Genomic DNA, 22,667 nt, shown 5'->3' with positions numbered 1-22,667 from the left:
TTGTCACCAATGAACATTTATTGAGTGTCCACATTGCACAGCTTTGAACTTGGCGATCACAGAACGCACTGGGGGAGGGAACAGGGAAGCAAGGGGTCTGGTTGGGTGGGGGTCCCCTGGGTTCATAAGAAAGGTAGTCCCTGCTGGAGCCGCCAGTCGCGTCTCGGCAGAGAGCAATGGTCAGCGGGGGTGGGAGTGGAAGCCAGGCACCACAATGGCGATGGGGTGCAGTCACTGGGGGAACATGCGGATTCTGGGAAAGCATCCTTCCGGCTTCTGGCTCCAGCCAGGCCAGATGGCACCGAGGGGACAGGGATCAGGTGCTCAGGAGTCCAAGCAGGGATAAGGACAGGCAAAATAAATAACTCCCCAGCCCCCACTGTCACTCTGCTGCAACACGACACAAAAGCTTAGAGACCAGGGCCTAAGGGCTCTTGGGTCCCCTCAAGGAAGCTCACGTGGAAGGAGGTTTCCTGACCCCCACCAGGCCTGTCTGCCCCAGGTTCCCCCGGAAGTTTGGGGCAGTGCAGACCCTGGGTCACTGAAGTTGACAGGAAGAACTGCGATGTCAACGGCCTGAGCCTGCTCTCTGCCCAAGGGGGCCAGGGGCAAGAACCAAGTGGCCAGTTTAAAGGACGTGGACCTGGAAGGCCAGAGGGGCGCCACGGCCTTGGGGAGCCCACGCCCTGGCCGGCAGGGCGCATGGGCCGAGGCAGCCGGCTCTGCCAGCCCTGTCCCATTTGGGGGCCTCTCTCCTGCAAGGGAGCCAGGCATTCGGGCAAAATGACACCTAATGCCCCCCATCTCTGGGGGCTGCTTCAACCTCCCCCGAGCTGGCGGGGACAGCCACGCTGATTTCAAAGTCAATCCCTGCCCCGGAGTGGGCCCAGGGGGCGTGACGCAGTTCCTTACACTTGAAGGGTGGGCGCCATGCCCTCACCCCTCAGAAAAGCCAGAAAGCTGGGGTGTTCGGGGGGGAATTTTGGGGAGGGGGGTCTAACTGGGGGGCTTCAGGGGAGATGCCTCCTCCCTCTTTCCCTCGCTGCCCACCCCCAGGTCTGTCCCCAGTGGATGCCCCCTCAGGGCTCAGCCAGGCACTGCTCCAGGGCAGCCATGCGGTAGTGGCTGGCAGTCTCCTCGCCGGCCTGCAGCCTCATGGCCTCCCGGCACAGCCGGTTGGCCCGTGCCAGCTCGACCAGGACTCCCTGATAGGCGGCCACCATCTCAGGCTTGACAGAGTTGGGGCTGACGCTGCCCAGCAGCTGCAGCAGCTCCTGGGGCCAGCGGGAGCGCAGGGCGGCAGGGGCCAGCCAGGGAAGCAGGGGCACGCAGCCCGTGAAGGCCTGCATGCCCAGGAACCAGAGCTCCTGCAGATCCGCCCAGATGCCCTCGTAGTCGGGGGACAGGGCCAGCACTGCCTGCTCTGAGCCGGGCGTGGCCCGGGCCACGTGGGATTGCGACAGGAAGAGGATGGCGGCCGCGAAGAAACCTCGGGACGCGGGCGTCCCCTGCAGAGCTGGAAGGCAAGCCGGGAAAGGGGCATGAACCAGAGGGGCTGGCGGCCTCACCGGACCCCACCTTGCTCTCCCCCTCTTCCTGGTGGGCACACTCAGGAACCTCCGAGGCGCAGCTTGGAGTCAAGCCGCCTGGGTTCAAACCCTACCTTCATGGTGGGACCTCAGGTAATTCACTTTCTGGGTCTGGTTTCTTCCCACGAGTAAAACGGGGCCAATCGTGCTAATCTTAGAACTCTGCTCATGACAATGAAATGTAATAATCTTGGGACTCTACCTCGTGGTCGGACCCTGCTACAGTCTGAGTGGTGATGGGAGCTTCTGCTGGGCCTAGCCCTTCAGCAATGAGGGGGGTGCGGCAATTTGATTCTCAGGCCAGAAGGTGCCAGAGGGGACCACGGGCTTGGCTCACTGGCCTGCAGGGCTACCATGCCCCTTGCACTGCAGATGCTCTCCCGAGGTTGTTGGGCTAAAGAGCACTGGGGCTCTACTCAGGGCTGTGGAGATGCAGCCTGGATCTGAGGGAGCTCAGGGCTAGAGGGTGGGGTGGGGTGGGGTGGGGCTCCTGATCCACTGGGACATGCCCCTCTTCCAGCTGCTGGGTACCCTACTGGGAACCTCCCGCACAGGGAACAGAGGCTGCTGAGGGTACGGGCTCATTACACTCTGTTCCCAGGCATCTGTGCAGCTCCTCCAACCTGACAGATGGGGCACAGGGAACAGGCGGGGACAGAGGGACCCAAGCAGACACCCACGGCCAGAGTGGGAGACACAGAGGGCTGGAAGGGGGTTAGAGCGGATGCCCCCCCCACCCGCACACAGCCAGGGTGAGGTGCAGGTGGGGAGGGAGGGATGCACTGAAAGAGCACTGAAGCCTGTCAGGAGGGAGGTGAAGCGCTGAGCAGAGAAAAACCTCAATGGAGAGAAGTCGTGTTTCTGACTCAGGGCCTGGGTGGGGGCGGCTCCACCTTGAAAACACAGAATTCATATTCCTCGGGCTGCTGGGGGTTCCAGGTGCTTATGCCTGTGCCTGAGAGCAGGGCTGTACTTACACCCACCAGGCCTTGCCTTCAAAGTCTTTAGAAGGAAGAAGATGTTATTATCGTTTGGGAAGAAGGGTGGGGCAGGGCGGGGGATGGAGATGCACTTCAGAGATTGATTGGAAAATTCTGTAAAACCATTTTCAGAAAAATGAGGACTTGTGCCCAGAACACAGCCTGGTCTTCTGCTTCCACCCAGGCCTTCCATCTGTTTGGACTGGGTCCCCAGGGGCTTACCTGGAGAGGTGCTCAGGAGCCGGGCCATGAGGAGGCCCAGGGTAGCCACGTTGGCAGCCAGAAGCAGCCTCCCCTGCTGCTGAACTAGTGAAGGCAGCGACGCCATCAGGGTGTTCATCAGAGAAGTGAAGCAGGCATCCCGCCTGGGGGGAAAGGGAGGCAAAGACGGGAGGCAGGGGATGAGTGGACCCAGACCAAGCGCTGGGGCAACCTGGGCTCCCAGCTTCACCAGGCCCGGGTTTGGCAAGGAATTAGGCAGCATGGTGAACAGTTAACTGTGGGCCCCCTTCTGCGCCATCTGGGGAGCAGAGACTGGGCTATGGCCGGAGCAGGGAGACACACACACCCGGGGGGGTTCCACACGTGCCAAACCCCAGTGTGGGGTGGCTCTCTCTATTCTGAGGCCCTTTCATTCTAACGTTAACAGGAACCCATGGGCCCAGGGAAGCAGAGGAAGGGACTGAGACTGCAGGCAAGTCTGAGCAGGGCCCCTGCTTCGCCCAGCCTCCTCCCCAGCCTCACTTGATCAGCCCTGGGGCAGTGACCACGAGGTTGAGGAAAATGTGACAGCAGGTCTGCAGGCCGATCTCCACACTGTCAGGCAGCACCGAGGTGTCGTGGCCAGGGGATGTGAGTTCCCACTGCTGCAGGAAGTACTTGCACAGGAGGGAGGGGGCCCCCTCCTTGATCAGGATCTCCCGGGGTCCATCCTCGACTGTCAGGTGGCACCAGCCGGGCAAGAGGAGCCTGAGGGTGCAGAAGGGACAGAAATGTGAGGGGTGAGATGAAGGCAACAGGATTCCCCTCGTCGGGGGGACACCCCATCAAAGAGGAACAGAAGTCGGGGAGAAGGAGAACACATCCTTGGAGGCACAGACTTCAGAGTTGCACAGGCCTGGGCTCAAACCTGGGCTGTGAGTGTGGGTGAGTGACTTTAACCTCCGGAAGTCTCGGTTTCCTCATCCTGAAGACGCGGATGAGACCCCTGTCCTAGGTATGATGTGAGAACAAGTTTTGGTAAAGGGTGAAATAAAATGCCTGGCAGGCAGCGGATGCTCAATAAGCTGGAGTTCTCTCTCTACAGAACAATCTGGGCTTGGCAAGTGAGACTTAGGAAGCCCAGGTGTCCTGTGGGAACAATCCCCCCTCACTCCCCCAAAAAAGAAATAATACCAAACCCCATGCCCCAGTCAGGAAGCCCAGCACAACTGAGTTTGGGGAGAGAGGAGGTGTCCCTGTTAAAACCCTTCCTTTAGAACATTCTGACTCAACAGACCATAAGTACAAACTCACCGGAGCGCATCCCCGGGCCATGTGGGCCCAGGGTTGGTAGGGGAGATGGCCAGGGTGGCCACCTGTTGGGAAAGGTCGTTGGCTTCCTCAGCTTCCTCGTAGAGGGTCTTGGCATAGCGGACGAGGAAGGGCAGCAGCTGGCAGACCTCCTTGCGTAGGGATGAGGTCTCCTCGGCCAGCCAGGCACCCAGGATCCGTACGGAGGCAAACACAAAAGGCTCCTTCTGCTTCTCTGGCCCTACCTGTTACCAAAGGACCCCCCCTGAGATAGAGCAGAACCAGAGACCCTCCCCTGCCTGGCCGGCATGCCAGCCAGCCTAAGAATAACACAACGAGAATGAAATTCTGGCCTGCGAGCCCTGCAAAGGCCGGCCCTATGGGCCCAGAACCCAGCACATGGTTGGGACACGCTCACTCAACAGGGGCCTGGCACAGAGCAGGCCCTCCGCACAGGCCTGCTGAGCTAACTGGACTTCAGAGGACACGGCCCTGCACTCGCTGGCACTCAACCTCTAAAGCATCTCAAGGCGAGGACACCCACGGGTCCACAGCTAGATAAACACTCCCTCTCAGTCAACACCCCGCTCTGACCAGGGGTGATCGCATATACCTCGTGGAGGTGGGAGGTATGGGGGTGGAGGCCAGGCCCCTGGCTACTGTGGAAACACCCCCACTGGTGGCAGTGGCGCGAGTGGCGGCAGAGAAGCCCCACTTGGGGCTGGGTCAGAAAGAATGAGACCGTGACAGAGCCTGGCATGGTTGGTGGGAAGCCGGGAGGCTGAGTTCAGTGGCTGGAACAGGCTACTAGAGAGACCAGAGCTCTGAGGGAAGCCCCCTGGGACAGGAGAGCTGGACTCTCGGACAGGAGTCGGGAGGGGTGCCGGGGGCTTCCATTTGGATGTGTACGTGTGTGAGACGATGCTGCAGCCTGAGCAGGACAGACTGCTTCACTTCAGTGTGTGTGGATTGCGGGGACGGTTGTGAGTGGGAGGCTTCTGTGTTGTGTGTGCGTGTGTGCACTGCGATGTGAATGCACATATGGTGTGTGGTGTGGTGCTTGTGTGGAGGCTCAGGGAGGGGAGGAGGGAGGAGGGAGAGGGAGGCGCGCCACACACTACTCCCTGGAGTGCTGCAGGATCGGCCACACACCCAGGGCCGGTTTCGCCTCCCCTCTCCCGCGCCTCTGGCTCTGGCAGCACAAGGCCCCCCTCCCCCTGCCCGGCCCAGCCTCACCCCCACCCTCACCTGCTGCAGGTAGTGGATGACAGCCCCGATGGCCTCCTTCATGATGCTCACAAGCTGCACCTTCTGAGGCTCCTTCAGCAGCGACTGCTCGCAGCGGGTGCACTCCTGGATCCCCAGCTCCATGAGGGCGTAGCAGGCGGTCACCACATCCTCTTTCACCTCCGTGCCTGTCTCCTCCAGTGCCAGCCGCACCTCCACGCATGCCAGGTTCACCAGCAGGGCCAGGAACTTGCTCCCGGAGTTGCCCGCTGGGATCCAGTCGGAGCCGCAGGCATGTGCCAGGCGGGCGGCCAGCTTCAGTGCGGGGTTGCGCTGCCAGGAGCTCAGCTTGCTGCCCAGGATGCGTGCCAGCCCGGCCTGCAGATCCCGGAGGCACTCAGAGGGCACAGTTGTCGGGGGCAGAAACAGGGGCAGCAGCTGGCAGAGCTCAAACTTGCTGGCATCCTCGGCTTTCTGGAAATCTTCGCTGAGGCCCCGCAAAACAGCCAGCAGGTCGGGCTCCGCCTCCTTCCAGCACTGTGTCTCAGCAGCAGCCAGCAGCCCCACCAGGAGCGCCAGGGCCTGGTCAAAGCCGTAGCCGTGCCCTAGGTACGCCTGACACAGGGCAGACACGGTGCCTCCGGCAATGAGGTGTCGGGGCCCACGGGGGGTGCCTGCCACGGCTGTCAGGCACTGGTAGGTGTCATCGACCATGGAACGGCGGGCGGCATCGTCAGGGTCCCCCCGGGCTGTGAGGAAGGTGCTAAGGATGGGGATCTTGTTCAGGACCTGGGGATGGGTGGCTAGTTCAGGGTCACTGCAGAAGCAGGCCAGCAGGGCCACGCCCAGGGCCCGGAGAACGTGGTCGGGGCAGCCATCCGGCGCCTCCTTGGTGGTCAGGAGTCGATTGGGGAAGGTGAAACCGACGGCATCAAAGATCCGCCGCCGAGTTTTGGCATCGATGTCACCTGCTTTGACTGCCTTGGTCACCTGAGGGAGGTATGTGCGATCAGCAGGATGAAAGGAAGGGCTGGCAAAGACTGTGCCCTGCACTCTGGGGGTGGACCATCAGCAGGACTAGGTTATGTAACAGGACTCACTCTGGGGTCAGAAAGCCACCCAGAGATCACCTTATCCAGTTCCTTCCTTCTCCCCTGAGGCAGACAAGTGTGACCTCTGGGATCCCTCCTCTAGGATCCCTGTAGAAGGAAGGTCCAGTCCTCCTCAACTGTTCTTTCTGCCATGTCATTACCCTGTTAGCTGGAAAGTTCTTGATGTCTGAGCTAGATGCCCAACATCTGAGTTGCAAAAGGTTGGAACTCAGTGTTTAAAATTCTCCAAGGACTTGGGGTCCCTCTCTAATCACTCCCTCGAGAAGTCTCTCATCCATTCCCGCCACCATCTCAGGGGAAATGGCTCCTGTGTCTCGCCGCTCTGCCTGTCAAAACATTTCCCCTTACATTTCACCTAAACACCTCCTCTGCTGCAGTGTGAGCCCTTGACTCTGGAGCCGTCTCCCTGTTGCCATGGCAAACAAGCAGGCTGTACTCCCTCCTCCCTTCACCCCCCACACACCAGCCCCCCCTTCCCAGCACTGCAGCTTCTGTTCTGCTGTCCCCAGCTTGGGTTCTTCCAATAGGGTTGAGCCCCAAACCAGCTCCTCCATCCTCAACCTACATACCCATTCTGGCCATCCCCAGGGACCCTTTCCCAGTTACTTCCAGTCCTGCAACTCTCTCCACCTCCAGAACATGCATCCCCAGCCATCAAGTATTCTGCACTAGTTACTACCTGATGCTGTTATTCTATGAGTCAGCTCACAGCTGCTCTGGGACGCCCCAAAGAGCAGACCCAGGCAGCCTCCTCCAAGCCTCCTAAGGGCCACAAGATTTATTCAGCCTTATTTCCCCCCTTTGCTCCCATATGCAGTGGAAGCAAAAATGAGTCCACAGGTAGGTGCCTTGGACCTTCTTTGGTGCCTCCAGGTTTACCAGCAGCACCTATATATCCTTGGGGACTTGTTGACCCCATTCCTAGAGGGCCCAACCACCCAGCCCTTCCCACCTCCCAGCTGTCAGTCAGTTCCTTACTAGCAGCAGGGCTGCAAACTGCTCGCTGTCATTCTTGGCCTCACGGAGGGCTCCCAGGTAGCGCTCCAGGGTGGGGTTTCGGCTCTCTGCCTGGTTCAGAGCTGGCTCACAATCCGAGGCCATGATGCCCGCCTTGCCCAACTGTGAACACAAGAGGGACTGAGCATCCCTCTGCAGAGGAGGGGTGGGGGTGGGAGTGGAGGAGGGAGGGAGGGATTAGCACAGAGGGAGGGGAGGATCAGGAGGGATGGACTCCTCAGGACTGACCTCCCGTGGGGGAGCCCCTTTAAGGGGCTGGACCCTCAAGTCCTTAGGGATGAAGAAGGGACCCTGGTCCAAGGTCACCTCCAAAAAGTGGGAGAGAAGGACCATGCATCCTGCTGCTCAGTTGGACAGCTCCCCTCAACAGTCTCCTGGGGGTGGGAAAGGGCTGGCCCCACTGCTCCGCTGCCCGCGGCACCAAAGGCCAGGTTTTGTTTCCCTCCACCAGGCATACAAGGAAGGAGTGGTGAGGACAGACAGGGAGGAATGGAAACATACATGGTGAAGTTCGATTATCCGGACTCAGGCTGACACGAGGGAAAAGGGCACGCTAGGTTTCCTTTCCCCTCCCTTCTTCAGAAGACACAGGACACAAGCTTCAGTAGAAGTGAGGGTGCGGGGCGCTGACCCGGGGAAGGCTCAGAGGCCCCTCTGGGACGCTACCCCTCCAGCCAGGGATCTCAGTCGCCCCCGCAGGCTCGGTGCCTCCTCTCCTTTCCCTCCCTCGGGCAGAAGCTGCAGCAGCAGAGCAGCAGCAGCAGCAGCAGCAGCAGAAGCAGCAGCAGCAGCAGAAGCAGCAGCAGCAGAATTAACCCCTTGCGCTCCCTCTCCTACCCTCCCCATCCGGCTACCAGCCTGTGGATGCCTGCAGGGGCTGGAGAGGCAAGAAAGGGGTCCCAGGTAGCTCCCAGGACAACGGATAATCCAAAAGCCGGATAATCGAAGCGGGACCGCTGCGATGGGGAGATGAGAAGGGGAGGAGGGTTTCTGGCGGTCACCACCTGTCCCGCCGCAGCCAGGTCACAACACGACATTGATGAAGTCACGACAGGGCGGCGATGAGATCACACTTCACGATGGCGCGGTGATGTCACGGAGAGATCACGGCAATACCACGACATGGGACAGCCCACAAAGATGACAGGGCAAATTTTTTTTTTTTTTAAAGATATAGCTATATATTGAGAAGGGCTGTGACAAAATGGAGTCTCGACAGGGCACGGTGATGTCGCGATAGGGTCCCCGGGGTGTGTCGGCATCGATCCGCGCCGGCTCGGAGCGGCCCCAGCTGGGATGGAGGGGAGGGCCTGAAGGGGGCTGAGCTCACCAGGCTGCGGCCCCGCGCGGCGAAGTCTTCTCCGAGCGCGATGCTCCGGGAGCCTGGGGCCGCTGCTCACGCCGTGTTGCCCACTCCAGGCTCCGGGCCGCTGCAGCTCCACCCCCACCCCCGCAGCGCTCTCGTCCAATCCGCGGCGGCCTCACTCCAGGCTGCAGCCAATGGCGCGGCGGGGCGCTGAGCCGTAGCGGGTGCTGCCGCCGCCGCCATCTTGCTTGTGGGAATTGCCCGTCTGCGGCCTGGGGCTCGCGCCGGGCGGGCGAAGGTGCAGACCGCCTCTGGAGAGCGGGGGCCGACGGCCTGGGGACCCGGGTTCCTTCGCTCGTGCGTAGTTCCACCCTCCAGCACTGCCCCTCCTCCCACGCGGGCTCGCGGCTGGAATTGAGCTTCCGGGGGGCCGGCCGGGCTTGTTGAGCGAGAAGAGTGTGTTTCCGGGTTGAGCCCGGGAGCGGGGAGGGGGCGGCGTTTCCGGCCATCGTCGCGGTCCGGGGAGGCTGAGGCGAGAGCGAGCTGTCCGCGTGGGGAGCCCGCATTCGCCCCTTCCTTTTCCTCCTCCTCCGGGCGAGGGGAGCGGAGGCTGGGGCCCCGACCCCATGGACCGGGAGGAGGCGGAGGCCGCCGAGAGCCGGGGCCCCGCTGTGTGGCCCTGAGCCCCGGTAGGTGGCCGGGGGCGGCTGGCCGCCGGGCCGAGGACCACGAGCCCACGGGAGGGGCGAGCGGGACGGGCTATTTCTGGGGGTGCGCTGGCCGGGTGTTGGCGCTGGCGCTCCTGGCCCGGCTGGGACAGCCGGCTGCTTCTGGCTTTGCAGGTGCGGAGCTGGAGTCCCAGGCTGAGCCCGTTTTGGGGGGGCCCGGGCCTGGTCCTGCCGTTCCCTCCATCCCCTGACAGACAGACCGACCGGCCCCGAGACGCTGCTGGTCTCCTCGCCCCTAGTTACTGTCTCTGGTGTGTGTGCTCCCCACCAAGACAGCACGTTGATGCCGAATAAGGGGGGCGGGGCTGAGCACTACTTGTACATTACGTTGCGAAACCTGCCTTGAATAAGGACGCGGAAAATAATGCCCCCCCCAGAGCGGTCCTGTGGTGGTTGCAGTGAGCACAAAGGTGAAATGAAGGAAGTCGAGAGAAAAGACCTGGTGCGAGATTCCAGGAAAGCTTTGCTTCTGCTCACCTCACAGTGCTTGTGCCCAGTTGACGACAGATGCAGTTAGTGAAGAGTGTTAACTGACTCTCCTTGTGCTTTCTGATCTGATTAACAGACTGGAAACTGGGGAACAAGTTGGAAGGACGACCTCCCAGAACAATCTGTTCATTTTTCCAGCTATTTGGGAAACAATGTCTGCAAATATAAGCAAAGTTATTCATGCAGTCTGTTCTGTAACTTTCCCAAATATCTGAGACTTTTTTTTTTTTTTAAGAGCTTTATTCTTGATTACTCATACTAGCTGAATAGGCTGTTTCAGACGTGCTCTGTCGTTGTTCAAACATCTTATCGCTGGGTACATAAATGGAGTTCCACGTATGTAGCTGACAGAGTGAACTATGATACATCCCCCATCAACGTGAGGTATTAAGTAAACATTACCCCCTGCTCTGTCTGAACAGCTGCTGCAACAGAGAGTGCTTTTATTTCGGGTGTACTTGTAACGCCCTAAATGCCAGAACTCTTGCTTGCTTTTCTGGATTTTCATTTGTCAAGTATTGTGGGGGTGTGTGTTCTCTCCCTGGGCTGTTTCCCTTTGATTCTGTAACGAGCCATTTGGATCTTGGTGTTGCGTTGTTGTTCCTGCCTCTGGTCAGCAGCAGGGCTTTGACTGGACCCTAGCAGTGATTTGTGCCCTTAAGCAATTGTAGGTTTCAGAGGAAAGGCTGATTGGGAGTTCACGAGAAAATAACTGCCTCTGTCTCCTGCACGGTCTGTGAGTCCTTGCCCTTCTAATCAGCTTGCCAATCCAGTGGTGTTTATTACTCCCATTTTCAAAGCCTATTCATTTCTTTTATGCTTCTGTCGCCCACCTGCCACGCTATTGATGACAGGTGTTGAGTCACCTTGAATTTAAAATCCTTCTGTGGTAGGCAGTAGTGTGTTGGGTAAGACTCAAACACACACTCACATGCACATTCACCCTTCCCAAATCGGGAGGCTAAGTTGCTGGATATACTTTCTAACTTAGCCTCCACTTCATAATCCCTTGAGCATGTGTCTGGCCTGCACACCTTTCTGTCCCCTGCCCCCTAACATGCAATGACAAACCACTACAAATAGGAATGGATGGACGTGCATGAGAAAGAGGAAGTCCTTCAGATGCTTAAGGCTCAGTGAAAACTTTTTCTTGGGTGGGCTGTACATTAGTTTTGCAGTTGTGTGTGTGTGTGTATGTTTGTCTATTTCCTGATATTGATATCCAACCCAGACAGTGCTGGGCTAGGGTTGGGGGTTTTCAGTCTGTGCCATTTTCTAGATGACAGGTGCATATTTAGTACAGAAGATTTTTGAATTGCTTCTTAAGAACTCAGTCAACCCTCATAATGCTGCCAACATTTATATAACTTAGACAATATAGGGAAGTTGTGTAAGAAGAAACTGATGGAAAGTCATTTTCTTCTTCTGAAAGGAACCTGTCATTCAACCCGTAGATTCTGGGTGCCTAGTACAAAATAGGGGTTGTGAGGTCAGTCTTCATTCCAATCCCAAAGAAAGGCAATGCCAAAGAATGCTCAAACTACCGTACAATTGCACTCATCTCACACACTAGTAAAGTCATGCTCAAAATTCTCCAAGCCAGGCTTCAGCAATATGTGAACTGTGAACTCCCACATGTTCAAGCAGGTTTTAGAAAAGGCAGAGGCACCAGAGATCAAATTGCAAACATCCGCTGGATCATGGAGAGAGCAAGAGAGTTCCGGAAAAACATCTATTTCTGCTTCATTGACTATGCCAAAGCCTTTGACTGTGTGGATCACAATAAACTGTGGAACATTCTGAAAGAGATGGGAATCCCAGACCACCTGACCTGCCTCTTGAGAAACCTGTATGCAGGTCAGGAAGCAACAGTCAGAACTGTACATGGAACAACAGACTGGTTCCAAATAGGAAAAGGAGTGCGTCAAGGCTGTATATTGTCACCTTGCTTATTTAACTTATATGCAGAGCACATCATGAGGAACGCTGGGCTGGAAGAAGCACAAGCTGGAATCAAGATTGCTGGGAGAAATATCAATAACCTCAGATATGCAGATGACACTACCCTTCTGGCAGAAAGTGAAGAGGAACTCAAAAGCCTCTTGATGAAAGTGAAAGAGGAGAGTGAAAAGGTTGGCTTGAAGCTCAAGATTCAGAAAACAAAGATTATGGCATCTGGTCCCATCACTTCATGGGAAATAGATGGGGCAACATTGGAAACAGTGTCAGACTTTATTTTTTTGGGCTCCAAAATCACTGCGGATGCTGACTGCAGCCATGAAATTAAAAGACGCTTACTCCTTGGAAGGAAGGTTATGACCAACCTTGACAGTATATTAAAAAGCATGTACATTACTTTGCTAATCAAGGTCCGTCTCGTCAAGGCTGTGGTTTTTCCCATGGTCATGTATGGATGTGAGAGTTGGACTGTGAAGAAAGCTGATCGCCAAAGAATTGATGCTTTTGAACTGTGGTGTTGGAGAAGACTCTTGAGAGTCCCTTGGACTGCAAGGAGATCCAACCAGTCCATTCTAAAGGAGATCAGTCCTGGGTGTTCATTGGAAGGAATGATGCTAAGGCTGAAACTGCAATACTTTGGCCACCTCATGCGACGAGTTGACTCCCTGGAAAAGCCTCTGATGCTGGGAAAGGTTGGGGGCGGGAGGAGAAGGGGACGACGGAGAATGAGATGGCTGGATGACATCACCAACTCTGTGGACATGAGTTTGGGTGAACTCCGGGAGTTGGTGATGGACAGGGAGGCCTGGCGTGCTGTGGTTCATGGAGTCGCGGAGAGTCAGACATGACTGAGTGACTGAACTGAACTGAAGTACTTGTTGAGTGGATATATGAATTTAAGTCAGGAGTTGCTAATGATTCTAAGGATCCTGGAGGTGATGTCAAAGTATAAACTGGATAGATTTTAAAGAGTGGTGGGGCCAATAGCAAACTGGAGAATGCATGCCCTGCCTAACAACAGTCACGTTAAAGGTTTCTATAAACATAGCTAGAAAACTTTCAGATCAGTTTACCTGTGATGCTCCGAACTCTTCTTTTCGTAGATTAAAAAACAGTATTTGGATAAAGTCACAAAGCTGTTCGCAGAGCTAGAACTGAAACTCTGATCTTTTTTTTCAGTCGGGTGCACTTTCCACTCTTCCACATGATGATTAACTGTTAGATTAGAAAATAATGGAATATAAAATGTTTCAGCTTTACAGTGGATTCATTTCATATCCCTTGCTATGTTTTTATCCTGATAATTATAGTCTATGTCAAAGCTCAGGTTTGAGATTTATAGACAGGTATGAACAGTGAAAGACAAACTTGAAATTTCTCTTCTCCCTAATCTGTCACACTGTCTAGCACTCTGCATTTCGAGGAATCAATTATTAATTACTTGGCATATAATTTTTTCTTTTTCTATCTTTCTAGTGGACTGGTTCTGCCTTTCTGGAAGGCCATGGAGAAGCTGGGAATCAAGCCAAGCTGTGCTTCTTGGATTTTATCAAGATTTTGTTGGCAGACATCTGTGAAGCGGTTGGAAAGCTTGTACCTGTTTTATTTCTGCTTCAGTGCTCTGTGGTTGTCAACAGGTACCATTGTCTTTAAGATTTAAGATTTTTAAAAAAGGGTACTTTGTGTGAGTCTGTCAGTTCATTTTAAAGATTAGTAAGAGCCAGAAGAGCTAATTTTGATAGAAATGGTCACCCTTCTGGTTAACACTTAGTTTGTTGGGTTTATTTGTTTGTCTGTTTTGTTCTAGACCAAAATTTAAATTGGGTTCTTTCTCTTTTTCTCATTTTTTGAAAAAAAATTTTTTTGGCTTGCTGCCACATGGCATTCAGGATTCTTAGTTCCCCGACCAGGGGTGGAACCTGTGCCGCTGCAGTGGAAGCGCACAGTCTTAACCACTGGACCGCCAGGGAAGTCCCTGGGTTCTTTCTCATAAAAGAGAATTGGCATGATCATTTTGAGATTTCATGAAGATGTAATGAAAAGATAAAGGTTTCAAAGTTAGACCTGGGTCCAAGAGCTGGATGTTTGTTTCCACTTAATACCTACAAAACCTTGAGCAAGTTACCTGTTGTCTGTAAGGAAGGATAAGACCTACCTCACAACTTGATATAAAAGATAAAGTAATTAAAGCATGTAGTACAGTGCTATGAACATAAGTGACACTTTGCTTTCTTTTCTTTCCTGACGGAATCTACCCTCTATTCTTAGAAGGAGAATGTACCTTTTTCCGTAGAAAGGGGTTATACTGATAGATTTTTAAAGTATGTTTTCCTTCTAGAGATTATTTCACCGGTCTTTTACCTCTTGCCAGGAGAAAGTGCCAAAAAGGCTAACTTTCAAAATGTAGCCCTTTTTTTCTGTCTTTTTTCCTTTGGTTCTTTTGTTGACATTGTTACTTTTAGAGTATGGAAGTGAGAATGACTTCTGTGTATGCTGCTGTTCTGGGCAATGACCAAAAGACTTCTGTTGTAGAAACCACTGTCTGGGACAACTAATCAGTCTTTTGATCCTATAATTACCAAGATTTCTATTGCTTTCCAAAAGGAGTTGGTGGCCATGATCTTGAGAATCAAATAATTACTGTATTTAGTGATTTCAGTGACATCAGCTTTGGGGTTTTTGTTGTCTTGCAGTGGTGGCTGATGACTGCATAATTATAGCAGTGGAAATTGCAGTTGACAGAAAGCTGACCTGAATATTTTTTACCCAGATGATGCTTTGCTGGGACAGCTAGCTATTTCAGGTCAACATTTTATGTAAGATTATTTGAATTAAATAAGTAAATGATTTAGCATCATCAGAATAGGAAAATCACATTTTTTGAAGTGCACCTACTAACCAACCCCAGGTTATAGACATTATGTATTTAATTTAATCTTTCAGTTCAGTTCAGTTCAGTCGCTCAGTCGTGTCCGACTCTTAGCGACCCCATGAACCACAGCACGCCAGGCCTCCCTGTCCATCACCAACTCCCAGAGTTCACAAACTCATGTCCATCGAGTCGGTGATGCCATCCAGCCATCTCAATCTCTGTCGTCCCCTTCTCCTCCCGCCCCCAACCTTTCCCACCATCAGAGTCTTTTCCAGGGAGTCAACTCGTCGCATGAGGTGGCCAAAGTATTGGAGTTTCAGCTTTAGCATCAGTCCTTCCAGTGAACACCCAGGATTGATCTCCTCTAGAATGGACTGGTTGGATCTCCTTGCAGTCCAAGGGACTCTCAAGAGTCTTCTCCAACACCACAGTTCAAAAGCATCAATTCTTCGGCAATCAGCTTTCTTCACAGTCCAACTCTCACATCCATACATGACCACGGGAAAAACCATAGCCTTGACTAGACGGACCTTGGTTGGCAAAGTAATGTCTCTGCTTTTTAATATGCTATCTAGGCTGGTCATAACTTTCCTTCCAAGGAGTAAGCGTCTTTTAATTTCATGGCTGCAGTCAGCATCCGCAGTGATTTTGGAGCCCAAAAAAATAAAGTCTGACACTGTTTCCACTGTTGCCCCATCTATTTCCCATGAAGTGATGGGACCAGATGCCATAATCTTTGTTTTCTGAATGTTGAGCTTCAAGCCAACCTTTTCACTCTCCTCTTTCACTTTCATCAAGAGGCCTTTGAGTTCCTCTTCACTTTCTGCCATAAGGGTAGTGTCATCTGCGTATCTGAGGTTATTGATATTTCTCCCGGCAATCTTAATTCCAGCTTGTGCTTCTTCCAGCCCAGTGTTCCTCATGATGTACTCTGCATATAAGTTAAATAAGCAGGGTGACAACATACAGCCTTGACATACTCCTTTTCCTATTTGGAACCAGTCTGTTGTTCCATGTCCAGTTCTGACTGTTGCTTCCTGACCTGCATACAGGTTTCTCAAGAGGCAGGTCAGGTGGTCTGGTATTCCCATCTCTTCCAGAATTTTCCACAGTTTATCGTGATCCACGCAGTCAAAGGCTTTGGCATAGTCAATGAAGCAGAAATAGATGTTTTTCTGGAATTCTCTTGCTTTCTCCATGATCCAGCGGATGTTTGCAATTTGATCTCTGGTGCTTCTGCCTTTTCTAAAACCTGCTTGAACATCTGGAAGTTCACGATTCACATATTGCTGAAGCCTAGCTTGTAGAATTTTGAGCATGACTTTACTAGCGTGTGAGATGAGTGCAATTGTGCGGTAGTTTGAGCATTCTTTGGCATTGCCTTTCTTTGGGATTGGAATGAAGACTGACCTTTTCCAGTCCTGTGGCCATTGCTGAGTTTTCCAAATTTGCTGGCATATTGAGTGCAGCACTTTCACAGCATCATCTTTTAGGATTTGAAATAGCTCAATTGGAATTCCATCACCTCCACTAGCTTTGTTCGTAGTGATGCTTTCTAAGGCCCACTTGACTTCACATTCCAGGATGTCTGGTTCCAGGTGAGTGATCACGCCATCATGATTATCTTTGTCGTGAAGATCTTTTTTGTACAGTTCTTCTGTGTATTCTTGCCACCTCTTCTTAATATCTTCTGCTTCTGTTAGGTCCATACCATTTCTGTCCTTTATCGAGCCCATCTTTGCATGAAATGTTCTCTTGATATCTCTAATTTTCTTGAAAAGATTTATTTTTGTAATTAGGAAATTGAGGCCCAGGGAAGCAAAATGACTTGACCAGGGTCACACAGCAAGAGCACAACAGAGCCAGGAATCTAAATGCAGGTTTTTCCACTCTAGAGCATACACTCTTTTTCTGCTGCTTTGCTGCCTTCCAACCACAGGTGATCTTTCAGAGGACCAAAGGCAGCTTTTTTTGCCCTGAGCCAGAATGAGCAGCTTGTTATTTGAGGGATTCTGAGTATAGGGGAGGAAGAAACTTTTCTGAGTGCTTTTTGTATTTTCCCAGCTAGTTAAACAGAGTGCTGTGGGTTCATTAGGCTAGTCTTTAGTATCCCTGGTGAGCCTGGTGCTTAAAAAGAGCACCCTAAGGAACACATTGAGTATAAAGGTAAAGAGGTGGTACTTGGTAGGAGTGACTCTGATGAGAATTAGATTGTACCCGTTCCATTTTAGAAAAGTTTGGAGCTTTTACCATGGAAGAACCAAGACCCATGTGTGTTCAAACTGAATGAACATGCAGGCAATACATGACAGACAGATTTGTTTTGTGTTTTAATTTATCAGAGCTCTTTTAGATCAATTTTTTAAAAAGCACAATGTCCTAATAGCAAAAGTGAATAACAGACATAAACAGAGTATCATAAATAAGAAATTAAAATTATGTATAACATTAAAAAATGTTCATTCTCATTACTGACCAAAGAGCTGCAAAGTAAAATGAGAAATCCTTTTTAACTTATCATATTGATGAAGATCAAAGTAGAAATATCTTGTGCTGCCAAGGGGTGATGTGGTTGCTCTCCTGTTGTGCTGGAGAGTTTGAATAGAGAACTTTTTGGCATAAATCAGGATCATTAAAAAATTTATGTTCTTTGACTTAGTACCCTTTTAGGAATTTACCTCAAGGACAGATTTAGATGGTTGTGAATGGGAGCATTCATCCACACTCATTTATTCTGTGTTGGAAAACATTACTGCTGCCTGCCCCACAATGGGAGTGTGGTGAAATTATGGCATGTCCACATGGTGAAATATTATATGACTTAAAAATTCATATTTTAGAAGAACGAGTACATGGAAAATGCTCCTGATATTAAGCATGAAGAAACATGATACACAGTTGCATATTCACGTTCAAAATTGGTGTCAGTTTTGTGAAAAGAAAAATATTTTTGTATAACAGGAAGTCTGAAACAAGACATATATATATATATGTATATTTGAGTAGTGGAATTATTATCTCTCTTTTTTTTTTTGACAGTGTAAACCCTAGCTTTATTGGTCCAATTTATCACAGTGAAGGCTCAGAGAACCAAAGGGCCAGCTAATGGTAAGAGAGAGTAGTGTCTTGAGCCTTGCAGAGTCAAGGGTTTGCAGGATACCCTCAGCCCAACACATGTTTGCTGCCCTGGCACGTGGGAGAAAAGAGGGAGGTGGCTCTCTGCAGGAGAGGTGGGGGTGTGGATACAGGTGTAGTACAGGGCCCAGGGTCTCTTCTTCACAGTGGTCGATAGAAGGATCACATAAAGTTCTTTATTACAGACCTATGAAAAATGAGAGAATTATATATTTTATTCTCACTTGTTTGGGTTTCTTTTTCCTTCTTTGTGTTTTTACAAAACAGCAACAGGAAAGGAAAATGCAGGAGGCAAATGAGCCAGGCACCAGTGTTTAGATCAGAAGGGAACAGGGAGACAGGACTAAACCGTTATTGCAGGCTGGCCCCAGGGCTCTATTCCAGCATCATTAGCGCAGGGGCAAAAGCCCTGGAGGGAGCAGACAGAGCTGGGGTTGGGGGGCGGGGAGGAGACGACTCTCTCAGCTGGGCAGCAGCCGTGTCCCTCAGGTGGCCACCCTGGCCACTGTGTTTGGAGGCTTGGTCTCCAAAGCTTGGGGTCAGACAGAGGGAGGAGGCGGGAAGGGCCAGCGAAGAAAGGCTGTGAGTTTTATCAGGGTTCCCCTGGGACCATGGGGCCCAGGTGGGCAGGGGCAGTCAGGATGCTTCCCACTTGTCAGCCGGTCAGCTTCTTCAGGAATGTCTCCAGCTCGTCCTCATCATTTGATGTCCACGAACTTATCCACCACATCCCCATTCTTCATGGTCAGCACAGTGGGCACAGCTGACACTGTGCCCACCATGTTAGCCTGCTCCACAGCGAGGTCTGTGTGGTCATCAGTATCCACCTAGGCCATCACCCCCTTCCCCTGCTGTTTGGTCACCACTTTGTCTAACCTTGGCCCCTGGATCTTGCAGGGACCATACCACAGTGCATGGAAATCCACAACCACTGGTGTCTCCCGTGTTGACAACTTGGTCTTGAAAGTCAGGTCCATCCTGGATGTTAGAGTTTGTACAGACACTGGTGGTGTCTATCAACCAGGCGTGGCTGGATGTTACTGTCAGGTTACTAGGACTGTGCTGTTGGGATCTACAGTGCCCTGGAGGCGAGGGCTGCCCACCGAACCTCGGAGGGCTTCCGGGAGATGACAGAGGTCTGCTTCTCCTTAGGAGAAGCTGCTGAGCCATCTCCCTGCAACGAGAGTGAAGGGATGCACAGCATAGCCCTCCCCACTGGTTATTACTCTTCATATTGATTCTTTTCTGTGTTTTCCAGAGTACATGTTAACTCTTTTTATAAGGCAGGGGTAGACTGTTTGAAAAAGCAACAACAAAACAATAGCAGCAAAGTCATGTTGTTGATAGCCTGAATCAGTATTTATCTACTTATGAATTTGTTTGGTTTTTACCTGAGCTCTTCAGTTTTCCCTGATAAAATACAGTACTGATGGTTTGTTGTTGTCTTTAGTTCATGGATTATAGAAATTATTCTTGAAAAACTAACCAAAATAAAGCAGCTCTGCAGTTACTTATCCCCGTTCCTGTTTATCACTTAGCAGTTTCTTCATCTCTGGGAGAACCCCAGGTGTACAATGACTTACGTATAATGGGCTTCTTTTTTATTTCATTTTTGGGTTCAGTGCTGGAACCCACTGCCAGGAAGCAGTGGTAACAGTTTGATAAAAGATGCTCAGTGTTTTCCTCATGAGCCATTGAATCACTATTTTTCTAATGTTATTGTTAAATGGCTTAAAATAGCATTTTGGACGTGGGGATTATTAATATCTGGAGACAAATGTGAAGTGACCCCAAGAATTTGGAAAGTCCTGCGATAGGTTGTCAGCTTCTTGAGAGCTGAGATTTTGCCTCTGTTGCTTATGCCAGCTCTTCCTAGCAAGTACCAAGGGCTTGGCATATAATAGATGCACCATAAAAATATTTGTTGACTGAATAATAAATTAGCAATAAGGGAATTGTCCCTTGAAAATTAAACATTAAAATCAATACAGTCTATCATTGGAGAGTGAAAGCTTAGAATGAGCAGAGCAGTCAGAGAGCTCAGTCAGAGCAGAGATATGTGAAGGCATTTTAAGGAGACGTAATGCCTTTGAGAACATCATGATCTGATTAAGATGTTGACAAATAGTGGTTGCTCAGTTGTATCTGACTCTGCAACCCCATGGACTATAGCCTGCCAGGCTCTTTTGTCTGTAGAATTCTCCAAGCAAGAATACTGGAGTGGGTTGCTATTTCCTTCTCCAGGGGATCAGACATGGGTCCCCTGCATTGCAGGCAGATTCTTTACCATCTGAGCCACCATTCTTTACCATCTGAACTAAGCCTACTATTAAGAGATATTTCTAAATATAAAGACAGGTCAACTTAAAAAGTATCATCAGATGTATATTTGACTTTATCTTATAATCTATAAACAATACATTAGAGTATGTAATAAACCCATACACCTTTTCCAAAGGAATACCCGAGACAGAAGTAGCGGTACAGTTATAAATGACAGTCATCAATCAGATGAAATAATTTAACTGAAGCCTATCTCTCTCAAAGAGAGGGGGACTGGCCAAGTGGTCAGAATGGAAATACAATGTGCTTTTAACTTTGTGTGAAAAATAATGTTTAGTTCTACATTGCTGTTTTTGCCAAATAAATCCTCTACTTCAAATTACTGCCCAAATGCTTTATTAAAACTCTACTTCTGGCCTTTGTTTTGGAACCTGTTACTTTTGTTGTCACCTCCTGATTGCTGTCCTCTGAAGCTTCTTTCCCGATGTCCCCTGAAGCCTCTGTTGTCTTCCCATCGTCCTCGGAAGTTGCAGTATCCTTCCTGTGGTGCTTCTAGCTCTGGTTGCTCTGTGGCCACCGAAAACAGCCCATGTCATGAATCTTGCCACTCTTCCTGTACTTCTGTTACTGATGCAGTAGGGATATCAAAGCAAACACCCTGCTTTCCTTTGAGAAAGACCGTTCCCTTCACTTTGAAATCAATATCCTCACCCAGTTTTTCTTTAAGTTCTTTCCAAGCATAACTAATGTTTGGCATTTCAATTAACAAACATTTTAACCTTTTAACATATATAATAACAATTTAAAAAACATGTTAACATTTAAAGGTCCAGAACCAGCCTTGAAAAGCTAAACCGAGACGAGCCACTGAGGCTAATGTACACCTGAAGCTAAGAATGGCTGTGAGAACCTTTACTGTTGTTCCCTTGCTTCTGGGAAAAGACTGCGGAGTTAGTTAATAAGTGTTTTGAGTACAGAGAGAGAAGATTCAATTCAGAACCAGCTTTTTAGAACTTCCTAGGATCATGGGCCTGGACAAAGCACGAGGTTAATAAAGATGAGTGTAATGCAGTTCCTGCCCTGGAAGAACTCCTAGTTTAACGAGGGAGATGGATGTATAAATACTATGATGTGGAAAGTGAAAAGGTAGAAGGGTGCAGTGTTCAGAGTGCTGCTGCAGCCAGAGACGCATTCAGCTGAGAGGAACAGGGAGAGCCGAAGCGTTCTCTCCAGGGAAGCTGATGCCTGACAGAATGCTGAAGGTTGAATTTGAAGGCAATTCCCAGGCAATGGGATTGAAAGAGCAAAAGCACAAAATTACGAAACAGCTTGGTAAATAAAGGAAGCTCTATGCAGACGGGGGAGCCTGGTGGGCTTCCGTCTATGGGGTCACACAGAGTCGGACATGACTGAAGTGACTTAGCAGCAGCAGCATACAGATTAGTGCTGCTGAAATAAAAAGAGCAAAGCTGGAATGGTGACTTCTGAAGAGGTAGATGCTGGCCAGGTGATGAAGGATCTTATATACCATAAAAAGCAGCTTTGATTTTAATTGTTTAAGGCAGGTGGTCTACAAATTTTCTTGATTATGCACTCATATCCATAAGAAAATTGAGGATGTGCTCCAGTTTTTGTTTATACATTATAAACAAGCACCATTGTGTTGAAGTTTTATGTTTATAAGAGATTCCAAAAGCAAACCTTAATAAGATCAACTAAAAACAAATATTAATAGTTTTAATATTTTCTTTTCATAGCTCCATAATTTGTCTTGTGTACCTCTGGTAAGCAAAAACTCTACTTTGGAGAACATTGCCTTAGATTTTTGGGAGCTATTAAAACTTGGAGCAGAAGAGTAATACTGGTACATTCGTGGAACATTTTTGCTAAAATATAGAAGAATGGTAACAGTGCGGATGGGAAAAAGATGGCAAGGGGAGGGAGATGAGGGCTAGAGGTAAGGATATCTGTTAGGAAGCTAATAAAATAGTCCAGGAGAAAACTTGTGTTTTCAAGGAACCTCTCTGTCACTGAAAAGAGCAGTTTTACTCAATACAAATCAGTAGATATCGGGCTAAATAGGTAAAATTTAGGAGTTCTGTAGTGAGAGATTACAGGTGGCTATTTTTTAATTGAGGTGTAATACCACCCTTATGGCAGAAAGTAAAGAGGAACTAAAAAGCCTCTTGATGAAAGTGAAAGAGGAGAGTGAAAAAGTTAGCTTGAAGCTCAACATTCAGAAAACTAAGATCATGGCATCTGGTCCCATCACTTCATGGGAAATAGATGGGGAAACAGTGGAAACAGTGTCAGACTATTTTTTGGGCTCCAAAATCACTGCGGATGCTGATTGCAGCCATAAAATTAAAAGACGCTTACTCCTTGGAAGGAAAGTTATGACCAACCTAGATAGTATATTAAAAAGCAAAGACATTACTTTGCCAGCAAAGGTCCGTCT

The 22,667-nt window shown here is 50.4% G+C and overlaps 2 protein-coding genes and 1 pseudogene across 8 annotated transcripts in view; 1 reads left to right on the top strand and 2 right to left on the bottom strand.

Moving 5' to 3' along the window:
* NCDN (neurochondrin) lies at window positions 1–8,879 on the bottom strand. 5 transcript variants are annotated; one of them, XM_055401961.2, is made up of 8 exons: window positions 8,768–8,879; window positions 8,442–8,509; window positions 7,399–7,539; window positions 5,330–6,298; window positions 4,085–4,326; window positions 3,314–3,538; window positions 2,792–2,934; window positions 1–1,516 (listed from the first exon to the last, which is right to left on the bottom strand). In XM_055401961.2, exons 2-8 carry the CDS (start codon window positions 8,472–8,474, stop codon window positions 1,080–1,082), a joined length of 2,190 nt encoding a protein of 729 aa, XP_055257936.1. In that variant the 5' UTR covers window positions 8,475–8,509; window positions 8,768–8,879; the 3' UTR covers window positions 1–1,079. The 5 variants fall into 5 exon arrangements, with proteins under 5 accessions (XP_055257936.1, XP_055257938.1, XP_055257935.1 ...); XM_055401963.2 differs by lacking the exon at window positions 8,442–8,509 and having other exon boundaries at window positions 8,768–8,868; XM_055401960.2 differs by lacking the exon at window positions 8,768–8,879 and having other exon boundaries at window positions 8,442–8,721.
* Window positions 8,880–8,978: 99 nt separating this feature from the next.
* Window positions 8,979–22,667, top strand: part of KIAA0319L (KIAA0319 like) — a 102,453-nt gene continuing 88,764 nt past the window's right edge. For 2 of the 3 annotated variants that reach the window (XR_016037160.1, XM_055401957.2), the window contains exons 1-2: window positions 9,301–9,432; window positions 13,396–13,556. Coding sequence is in view for 2 of the 3 variants with exons in the window: in XM_055401957.2 (XP_055257932.2) it covers window positions 13,424–13,556 (133 nt within the window). In the remaining variant the exon portion in view is untranslated. Of the gene's footprint in view, window positions 9,101–9,300; window positions 9,433–13,395; window positions 13,557–22,667 lie in introns of those variants that run through there. The other variant, XM_055401958.2, reaches the window with a different exon arrangement.
* Window positions 18,582–19,096, bottom strand: LOC129540677 (thioredoxin, mitochondrial pseudogene; annotated as a pseudogene).

This window comes from Moschus berezovskii, chromosome 4 (assembly GCF_049115385.1).
Source record: "Moschus berezovskii isolate FMDL1 chromosome 4, NW_MosBer_1.0, whole genome shotgun sequence".
NCBI lineage: Eukaryota > Metazoa > Chordata > Mammalia > Artiodactyla > Moschidae > Moschus > Moschus berezovskii.
Note: the sequence above shows the minus strand (reverse complement) of the source record. Positions and strands in the feature narration are given on the sequence as shown.

Bases quoted from the DNA above. Each gene is read 5' to 3' on its own strand.
- NCDN (XM_055401959.2), bottom strand. From the start codon at position 7,770: ATGGTCCTTCTCTCCCACTTTTTGGAGGTGACCTTGGACCAGGGTCCC. The intron at 6,299-7,398 runs GTAAGGAACTGA...TACCTCCCTCAG, and splicing joins AGTTTGCAGCCCTGCTGCTA to GTGACCAAGGCAGTCAAAGC. The intron at 3,539-4,084 runs GTGAGTTTGTAC...CTGCACCCTCAG, and splicing joins TGGCCCGGGGATGCGCTCCG to GCTCCTCTTGCCCGGCTGGT.